The 10,559-nt window shown below is 36.7% G+C and overlaps 1 protein-coding gene across 2 annotated transcripts; it reads right to left on the minus strand.

Annotated features, from left to right (window-relative positions):
* Positions 1–1,214: 1,214 nt before the first annotated feature.
* Positions 1,215–5,900, minus strand: DRD1 (dopamine receptor D1). Of its 2 annotated transcripts, XM_074292110.1 has the most exons (4): positions 5,775–5,900; positions 5,352–5,487; positions 4,791–5,062; positions 1,215–4,006 (listed from the first exon to the last, which is right to left on the minus strand). In XM_074292110.1, the coding sequence occupies exon 4, from the start codon at positions 3,231–3,233 to the stop codon at positions 1,887–1,889; it is 1,347 nt and encodes a 448-aa protein (XP_074148211.1). In that variant the 5' UTR covers positions 3,234–4,006; positions 4,791–5,062; positions 5,352–5,487; positions 5,775–5,900; the 3' UTR covers positions 1,215–1,886. The 2 variants fall into 2 exon arrangements, with proteins under 2 accessions (XP_074148211.1, XP_074148210.1); XM_074292109.1 differs by lacking the exon at positions 5,352–5,487.
* Between the last annotated feature and the right edge of the window lie 4,659 nt (positions 5,901–10,559).

The following is a 10,559-nucleotide window of genomic DNA, read 5'->3' on the forward strand; positions in this document are numbered from 1 at the left end:
GCAATGAGTTTTTAAGGAATTAAATATAATTCTTCCATTTCCATTTGTGTCCACAAAATAATTTTATTATATGTATGAAAGCATACAAGCAAAAAAAAAAAAAAAACTTAGGAAAATATTCACAATACATATATAACACAGACCTGATGCAGGATGTATTCTGTCAGTAAATGTTTACTTTCCCCCTCCCTCAGTATTAAGCAGTTCCTCCCGAAGAAGATGCAGTCAAACACTTATGAATCAAGTTCCTCTTTTGGAGCACACAGAATTACTCTTTCACCTGGATGTTGCTGCAAAAAGGATGCTCTTCACGGCACAGAGGGAACTAAAGAAGCAGGAACTTTACTGAAAGTACAGTGGAAGCATTTGTAGCAGCATAAGAAATCCCATTGACTTTTTGCTGCTGGCAACACAGCTAAAAATAATGGGGCTCCCTGTCCAACCCCTCCAGAAACATCTTAATCCGAGATGGTAATGAGGCACTGCTGTTTGTTCAATGGACTATAAACATGGATAAAACTGAAAAATGACTTGATTCCTGGTTGAAAAGTAAAGCAGGAAAGCAATCTATATGTTAAAGGAATTTAAACACAGTAAAGAAGCAGGACACACAATATGCTCTGTTCCTATTGATGTTGCTGTAGATACACAAGTAATAGGTAGCTAGACCTATGAGAGTCACTATGCATTTCTATTATCAGTCATTGGTTTTGTTCAGGAAAAAAAAAAAAAAAAAAAAAAAAAAAAGGTAGCCACCACTAGAAATAAGAAAAGACTGAGAAGCCAATTAATTTACATAAATACAAAGTGTCTAATGCTTCTGGTTGCCAGGGGCAAAAATCTCAACAGGAAGCATGATTCCTCTGAAGTTGATTTTCCAGTGGAAAGATATTTATTTACAGAGCTGCAGACAGCTTTCTTAAGAAGACTTTGTAATGGGAAAGTAATGAAAAAAATAGCAGCAATCCATTGTGTTTTTAAATCCTTGTTAAAAAAGAAAAGAAAAGAAAAAAGGGAACTGTCATCTTTTTCTTTGTCAGCTCTGATCCTGTATTGATCTCTGATGAATTCAGAAGAAATGTCAGAGCTCAACATTTTTCTCTCTTAGCATTTTTTGTGATCTGAAGGTGTATATACAAGCAAGTTTACTCCAACTACGTGTTTTTTTCCAACAGTTTCATTAACGACTGACAATGAATTGCTGACCAGTCAAATGATCAAAACAATTATAATTATGAGATTTCAGAGATCTCCCATCAGATAATACTTTTAAATAAGATAAAGATAAATTTGTTATAACATATTTTAAATAGCAATTTTAAACAATAAATAAATAAAACCAATATTAACAAAGCATCTCCCAAATTTAAAAATAATCATTCTTACTATAAGGCTCATTTTTTTTTCAGAAATAATTTACAAAGGCATTTACCTAATATTACAATCTGAAAACTTGATTTGAAACATATTAGCACCTATTTATACATGGCAAACTCAATGCTTTTGTTTCTTTCTGGAAGTGGTGATTTCTTTATTTTTTTAAGTGTCACTGTTAATTCTTGATTTCTTGCCCTATTTTCAGTCACTAAAATAGAAACTAGTTTCTATAAATAATTATAAAACTGATGAGGTGTTCCTTGCCTTATACCTTTACTTCGGTCTCTGTTTCATTCAGCATGAACAATACAGAAATTTTTACAAATCAAAAATGTACTAGGCTGGGTTATAAAACAAAATTGTATTCTCAGTAAAAGCAGCAATCAGTTCTTTTGTGAACATAAAACCACATCATAACTTAATTTTCAAAAATAACAAACTAAAGGGAATACTGCAAGCTTTTTGTTTTTTCTTTTAACAAACTTATTTTGTAGGATTCATCTTACAATTCAGGTCTTGTGTTGTCCATTCTGTGTGATGGAGTTAATCTTTTCCAAAGATACATCAACTTCATAATCCAAAATGACAGATAAAGCTGGAGAGGTTTTCTCCAGTGGTTTTGATCCTCCACCTTCTTCTTTCTTTGAGTCTCGTGGGGAGGTAACAGATTGTGGAATCAGGTAAACCAGATTACACTCCTTGGAAATAGACCCTCTGGGCTCATGATGGCTTGAAAACACAGCCCCATTATTGTTGATGCTAACTGTCTCTATCGCATTGTTAGCAGTGGGACAGAGTCTGTAGCATCCTAAGAGAGTTGAAAATGCCTTGCGGAAGTCAGCATTGAAGGCATAAATGATGGGGTTCAATGAGGAATTTGCCCATCCAAACCAAACAAAAACATCAAAAGTAATAGAATCAATACAGAAGGGCTTTGTTTCCCCAGAAGGCAAATCAGACTCACAAAAGGGGACCATGCAATTCAATATGAAAAAAGGTAGCCAGCAGCATACAAACACTCCCATGATCACTGACAGAGTCTTTAAAACTTTGGTTTCTCTCTTGAAGGACATCTTGAAGGAACTTTCGGGCTGGGAACACTCCATATTAGTCCCATTTCCTGTGGTGTTCTGACAGTTCTTAGCATGCACGGCTGCTCTCTCCAAAGCTGAGATTCGTCGTATTTGCTTCTGTGCAATCCTGTAGATCCTTGTGTATGTGACTATCATGATGGCCACTGGAATGTAAAAACTAATGAGTGAAGAAGAGATGGCATATGTCCTGCTAAGGCTAGAGTCACAGTTGTCCATTGCTTCACCTTGGGAAGAACTAACATTCCCATCTGGTGAGCTTATGGGTCTGGCCTTGTGCCAATTCAGCTGCACTGGAATGAAGGAAATTAACACAGACAAAGTCCAAGCAACACTGATCAAGATGAAGGCCGCCTTGGGGGTCATCTTTCTCTCATAGCGAAAGGGACTGGAGATAGCCCAATATCTATCAACACTGATGACACAGAGGTTTAGAATAGAGGCTGTGGAACACATGATATCAAATGCCACCCAGATATTGCAAAAGGAGCCAAAGGGCCAGAAACCTGCAATCTCTGCAACAGCTTTCCAGGGCATGACTAAAACAGCTACTAAAAGGTCAGAAACAGCCAAGGAGATGACAAAGAAATTGGTCACCTTGGACCTTAGGTGGCGGAACCTGATGACAGCTGCACACACCAATGTGTTTCCCAACAGTGTAGACAAGATCAACAGTGAGAGGAAGCAAGCAGTAAGAATACGGAAGGAGAAGTCTCTTTCTACTACCAGCCCTCCTCTGTCCATAGTTGTGTCATTCAAGGGCATTATGTCTCTTAAGGGGAAAATCTATTGTTTGTTTCAATGTGTTCTCAGTTCCTTCCCCTTGCAAAGGTTACTCATCCATCAGTCATTTGTAAATTACTCACCAAGCTGATCCAAAACTTCTGTTGCAATTTCTTCACACTTATATTACATGGATGCCTATACTCCAATAACAATTGGTAACAAATTCTTAGATAAGTATTTATATTTTACAACCCAACTCGCATAAGTTGTAAAAAACCATCAAGATCATCTATTGCAAATCCCTTAATTTTAAAAATAAGGAAACTCAGGTCCGGATGTAACTTCTCCAAAGTTTACAGATAATAAATCATGGAATTAGGAATTGAACCCAGGTCCCACAAGAGTGCTAATAAAGTTACCTTGGCATCTTAGCATTTGCTGGTGATTTCCAGTTTCCAGTTCCAGTGTGAGCCTTTCCAGAATTTGACTGGCCCCTTGTGTATCCCTCCCTGTGGCTCTTCCACAGAAAGATACCCACTACACAGAAGAGCTTGTTAGGTGAATATCTTATGGACAGAAGTAAATCTAGGAATCTAGTGTTCATTCCTCTGGCTCATCAGTCTCACTGAAACCTGTCACATTTAAATAGCATTTGGTTTCTAATATAACTTCCTAACATCCACATCAAGAAGTGCTTCTTTGTTTGGTGTTTAGCATCCTCCATATGATCTCCTGAATAGATGTCTGATGTTCTGGTCCTGGACTGGGAAAACCCCAGAGTTCTTTGCTGGCTAACTTCAGTTTCCTTAGCCCTAGAAACAAATCAAATAAAGACATTTTGAGTGCAAATATTTTTTTAACAATGACAATTCTGAGTCTTTTTAGCAATTAAATTAAATCAGATTTAGGGCTCCTTCTTTGAAGGAGCTGAATGTTCTTACTATGTGTACCTGTTAATCTAAAACTCCTTCAGCTTGGAAAAGAAAAAACAGTCTGTCTCCTAGCTTTGAATCTAATATCAGATACAAACAAGGACTAATCAAAGATTTGAGGGCCTGGGTTTGGTAGCTGAAAGTTCATAAGAGAAAGAGTCAGATCTCCAATTTCATTGTCCATATTCAATGAGGAAAGACGGAAATGCCTTTTGGTCCCCAGCCGACCCTTAAAAAAAGTTCTAAGTTTGAGATTCCCACAGGAATCTCAAGAGAGATTGCAGAAAGAAGCAGGCGCAGGTGAGTTGTGGGCAGTACAGAAGCCTTGCCTCAATTCGCAGTTCTGAGCCAATTTAGAACTACTTACATTTAGGAAGGAGAGTGCTCAGGACTACAAGGCTTACCTATGAACCAGGAGGTTCTCTGTATGATCTACCACAAAATAGAGCTTGGAGAACTGGACCTTCCACCAAGGGAGGAACTATTATCCCAGGATCTGGTCCTTTCTCAGCCCAGAGGAAATCAAGGGAAGGTTCCCCAGGGATTATGAAAATGAGGCATCAGGTTCCCCCCACCTCCGCAGACATAATTCCCCCCCCTTCCTTCTCTCCAGCATCCTTACTCCTGATAATAAAAATCAGAGATGAGAATTTTCGACTCAAACCTTGGCTGCTTTCGGTTGTCAAGTCTCTCTGAGGTTCTGGTCCGAGGCTGACTTCTCTCAGCTCCTGGGTGGGTGGTTCCCTTAAAAGTTGGTCGGAACCCAGCAGGTAGACTCTGACCCAAGGAACTCTTCTCCCCCTTGGAGGTAAGTCACATCTGGGACCCCACAGGTTGAGCTTCAGGCTCCAACCCAAGAATCAGGACCTTCCACCTTCCTTCTGCATCATCATTCTTCTCTGGAGCCAGGATGCTTTGCGCAGCACTCCAGGCTTCCTGAAAACGACCAGGAGGTAAAGAGATGGGACCTGTCTTCTGACGGGTTCTGCCCATACCTCCACCCTCCACCCCCGGTACCTTCCCCAAGGGCCAAATCCCATGGAGGGAGGATTCCCGAGCCCTCCTTCTCCCCTCCCCTTCTCGTTCTCCAACCCCCTCCTTTCCCTCTGATTCGGGGCTTAGTTTCCTTGGGCACAAAGAAGGACATTAGAAGGAAAGAAACTCTTCCCTTAACTTAATTTCGAACCCGCTCCCTTCCAGACGTACACACGAACTCCATACGAACCCTATCTTGAGCATTTACATCACATTGTGAACTTAGACTCTGGGGATGCCTTTCTGAACTGGACTTTTTCGTGCGACCTCCATATCCGGCAGGACCCTCGGGACACATTAAAAAAAAATTCCAAATCTCACAGATTCTGTCAGATTAAAACCGTAGTTCTGGTGTTGGATAGTGTTGGACACACACACACACACACACGGACACACACACACACACACACACACACACACACACACACTAACCCTTCTTAAAAAAATCCTCTCCCTAACAGCCGCAAGAGACAAAGACAAACCAACAAATAGCCCTAGTACAATACCCTGCTACTCTACACCTAACTAGCGACCAACAAAGAGAGTGGGTGTCCCAGCCCACTGAGAACAGGGACTGACTGACACCGCTAGAGTCCCTAGGATGTTCACAAACCTTAACGAAGTAGAGTTCCCAGGCTGGGTAGTGCAGGCTGAAGGCGTTGCAGAACCTAGTCGAATGGTGTTCAGTTCATCTTCGCCTAGTGATGTGCTTTGCCCGAGATGCAGTCCACGCGGGCACTGCCTTTGCCATCGAGCTTCTTAACTTACAAGCATCGGTCTTCGTACGTAAGGACTTGGCGCCCTCTGGTGACTTATCGTGTTGTTTAGCTTCTTCGGTTATTAACAGGCCAAAACATGAAAGACACATTTGATACTTGGGGATTAGAACAGCTTTCACTCCGGTTTGGTTATGAATGCTTCGAGGGTACGGAGGGAAGGTCACAAAATCATAGAAACACAGAATGTCAGGGTTTAAAAAAATCTTAAAACCCATTTAGTCCAACCATTATCAAAACAAAAATCCAGTAGTATGTCATACTCATTTTACTAATCCATTCTATGCTTGCATACTTCCAATGGCAGGTACCTTAACACTTCATAAGGCAGCCAATTCCGTTTGGGCATCTTGGAATTTCGTATGGAAATGGTCTTTAGAGATAATCTATTCCATTCTTTTCGCTTTGCAAATGAAGAAACTAAGACCCACTAAGGTTTAAAAAAAAAAAATCTCATATCAAGTCACAAAGAAAAATAACAGCATTGGGATTGGATCCCAGGTTCTTTGTTCTGAAATTCAGTTCATATCTCACTAAACAGAATTTCCTAATAGGTTCTAGCTCAGCTAGGGAATGAGTAAAGAATTCTTTGCCTCACAAGGCATGATCCATAATTAATATTGCAAAGAAAGAATCATTTTATTTTCCACAGTAACTGTTTATTGGATATAGAAATGCAAATTGGGCATCAAAGATGAGTGACAGGAGTATCTGCATTCTCATATTTTGTTTTATATCTGAGCTCCAGATAACCTAAGAATGATATCTTATTCATTTTCCTTGCCTAAACACCAAATAAATGCACCATGGCTTTGCTTGGATTCCTAATGATATTATCTATTCATAATGGGCATAATTACAGAAGAAAGATTTGGAAAATGTATTCAGATATAATATGACACAAGAATTCAGTTATAGTGTTTTGACATGAAAATTCAGTGGAGAAATTCTGAGTGGTTTATATTACAGAAACTATGATTATATAATAGGATTCAGAAAGAGAAACATTACCCAAATACAGACTCCCAAATGTATACACACAATACTATATACCATCTCAAAATATACTGTACACTGATGGTCACATGTAATTCTTCCACAAGTATGGAGGGTTTTTTTCAGAATTTGACTGTTTAACAAATAAGATTTTCTAAACCTCTCTCTCTCTTTCTCTCCCTTTCTCTCTCTTTCCAATCCTGCTTTCTCCTTCCCTCCTTTCTCTCTCTTTCTCTGTTTTTCTGTGGCTGTCTCTCCTTTTATTCCTCCCTCTCTTTTTCTCAATTTTTTTTCTTTTTTGTCATACTCCCATATATAGCTAAATACCTTCTGATATAACCTTTCTAGAAAGTCTAGGTCAGTGATTTTGAAAATAATCACTAAGGAAATAAGAAATAGACTAAAAAGCTGCTAACCAGCAATCATGTCAGCCAACTGTTCTTTCTTTCCAAAGTTCATTTCAGAACAACTTACTTCAGGTCTGTTACCTTTTGCTCAGTGTATTTTGGGGGGTTTTTGGGGGGGAAATATAAAGTGAAACAAAGAATCCTATTTTATTTAAAATCTCACCAGTAAATGTCACATATATATATATGTATGTATGTATGTATGTATATATATGTATGTATGTATATATATATATATGTATGTATATATATATGAGGAAAAAGAATTAACAGGAAAATTTTAGATAATGTCTAAAAAATAAACTTAACACACTTTGTTTCTTTTGCTAGCAAGTTTTTTCCCATTTTTCCTGTGATTTTCATGATGCAAGAAGAACATTAAAATGCTTCCACACTTAGAGTTTTATTTATAACATTCTCACTTGAAGTTAGTGGAGTCAGTGAATGTGTCAGGCATTGCATCTCAATGGGAAAAAAGAAAAGAGTCCTATAAAAGAGTGGGGGGGACACTGAGCTGTCAAGGAAAACAACTGAGATATTTACTGTGATTTAGCATTGGTAAAGTTGTTTTCTAATAAAAATATCCTATGCTTATTTTTCATAACTTCATTTATAGCTTAGATAACCTTAAGGAGTGAAGCTGAATATTATGTTTTACCTTCAAAGATAAATTTTAACTTGATGTCTTTTTATTATTTCCTTTATCTATATCCTAAAAAATAGAATATACTTTGTATTTTTAAAATATTATAATTTATAAGGGTTAATTATGAAGAAAGAGTAAAATTGATAAATTCCTCATCACAGGATATCATGAAATCATGAGATTTAAAGCTTGAAACAATTTTGGAATTCATCTTGTCCAATATTCTTTTCTTTTATATGAATTCTTTAAGATTAAGGGGCTTGTCCAAGGTCATATAAGTAGTATATACAAGAGCTAAAGTTTTTAAATCCAAATTCTCTGATTTGAAGGCCAATATTATTTTGTTAAACCAAGCAGAGCCTGGATTACCAGTTGTGTAGATCATAATCCTATTCAAGATAGGAAAAAATCTTTCTAATATTCCTAACAACTCAACTGGTCTGTGAATCTAGGAAAGCAGCCCAAACCAAAATTATAGACGGCAATATCACTATTTTAGGATACATGAAAGCCCAGCCGTCTATGATAGGCTATGCCCTGAATATGTTTGACTTGGCTTCTATGGCTGACTGAGCAATAATAATTAAGGAAAGATCCAACCTCTCTGGATAAAACACTAGCAATTGGCTAGATAGATCAAAAATAAATTTTCCATTTCAAAAGTTCTGGAAATTTTAACCCTGTGCAAAAATATGGCTATGGTTATAGCCTAAAAACTACTTAGAATTCCAAGAAGAAGCAGTAGCAGATTTCATGGGAGCATCACATTCTTCCAAAAGCACTATAAATAAAGAATTATATTAGATTGGGTTCAATCTGTTATTAAAGATTTCTTCTTGACATTTTGTGACAAGAATGATTGCAAGTGGGTGCATAATTACATAGAACTAACTACTGATATTGAACTACTGTGTGGAATATGTACTTTAAAATGTATGGGGGTGGGATAGGGATGAGATCTACAATGAAAACAAGTGAATACCATTTATTACTTCTAGAAAATGTGCCCAAGTATATTTCAGGTGAGACTTGGACAAAAATATAAAAACTCATGAATATGTCTCATAGATATGTAAATTATTTCAAAACATGGTATAATATTATAAAGTATTTATAATAATAATGATGTGATGTTGGATTCTAACTTAATAAGAATTATACTACAAATTACACTAGAAATCCATAAATATATGACTTCTTATTACTTGAATTTGGACAGGTCGCATTAAATTATCTATCCTAACCTCTCTAGTGTCAATAAACTTTACTTCCTTTTTTTAAAATTAGTATGAAATGTACTTTACTTGGATACAGGAAACTTGCTTTTAATCTTAGCTCTGACACCAAGCTTCATGACCTTGAACAGATCATTTAACTGCTCAGTCTCAGTGACTAACACAATAGAAAAAAGTTTACACTAATATAGTGGTTTGAGGTTTCCAACGTAGTATAATGCATTCTATTATTTTATCCTAACGGAACCCCATGAGGTAGATGACACTATCACCATTTTATAGCCTTAATAAAGTTAAGTGGTTTTCTAAAGATCACACAATTATCAAGTTTCTGATGTATAATCTGAACCCATTTCTTTTGACTTAAAATCCAGCAGTCAATCCACTATACCAGGCCAACTTCCACAATAACTATTATATTGCCTCTTTTCGCAATGTTGTGAGGAAAGCATTTTATAAAATCTGAAGTGCCATAGAAGTGAAATTTATTACTATAACATGTTCATCATTAAAACAAATTCATTTACTTTTAACTTTATTTTTTTTAATATTTTGAATTCCAAGTTCTTTCTCTTCTTTCTATTTTCTCCCTTCCTTCAGAAGGCAAGCAATTTGATATTGATTGATTGATTGAAATCATGTAAAATACTTTCAATATTAGTCATGTTGCAAGCAAATAAAATACAAAAAAATAACTAAAATGGATTTTAATCTGTACTTATTGCTCTCAGTCCTTTGGAATTTCTTTAGATCATTGTACTAAGCAGAGTAACTTAAGTCTTTCCTAGTTGATCATCTTTACAATATTGCTATTACTGTGTACAATGTTCTCCTGGTTCTGCTAATTTCATTTTGAATCAATCCATATGTTGTTGGGCTTTTTTTCTGAAACATCTTCATCATTTCTTACAAAACAAGAATATTCCATCACAATTGTATACCACAACATCCTTCTATTTATTTCCTTTTCTCTTTATTCTCTAAAGCAGGGGTAGAGAATCTTTGTTTTCTGCCAAAGGCCTTTTGGATATTTATAATATCATTTGTGGGCTATATAAAATTATCAACTTATAGATGGAATACAAGCAGTGAGAGGTTGTTCTATATCGTTTTCAGCTCATCATAGCAAATTATTTCATGGGCCTTACACTGACCATAAGCCAGACATTCCCCATCACTGTTCTAAAATTTGTCTTCCAACCTTATTACTTAGCCAAAAGTAATGTCCCTGAAGTTACTAATAATCTTTTAAATGCCACATATAATATCATTTTTCAATTCTCATCTTTCATGATGTTTCTGCAGTCTATATCGATGTTGATCACCAACTTTTCCTTG

This window comes from Sminthopsis crassicaudata, chromosome 2 (genome assembly GCF_048593235.1).
Source record: "Sminthopsis crassicaudata isolate SCR6 chromosome 2, ASM4859323v1, whole genome shotgun sequence".
Classification (NCBI taxonomy): Eukaryota; Metazoa; Chordata; class Mammalia; order Dasyuromorphia; family Dasyuridae; genus Sminthopsis; species Sminthopsis crassicaudata.

Coding starts and splice junctions, on each gene's coding strand:
- DRD1 (XM_074292109.1), bottom strand. CDS start 3,233: ATGCCCTTGAATGACACAACTATGGACAGAGGAGGGCTGGTAGTAGAA.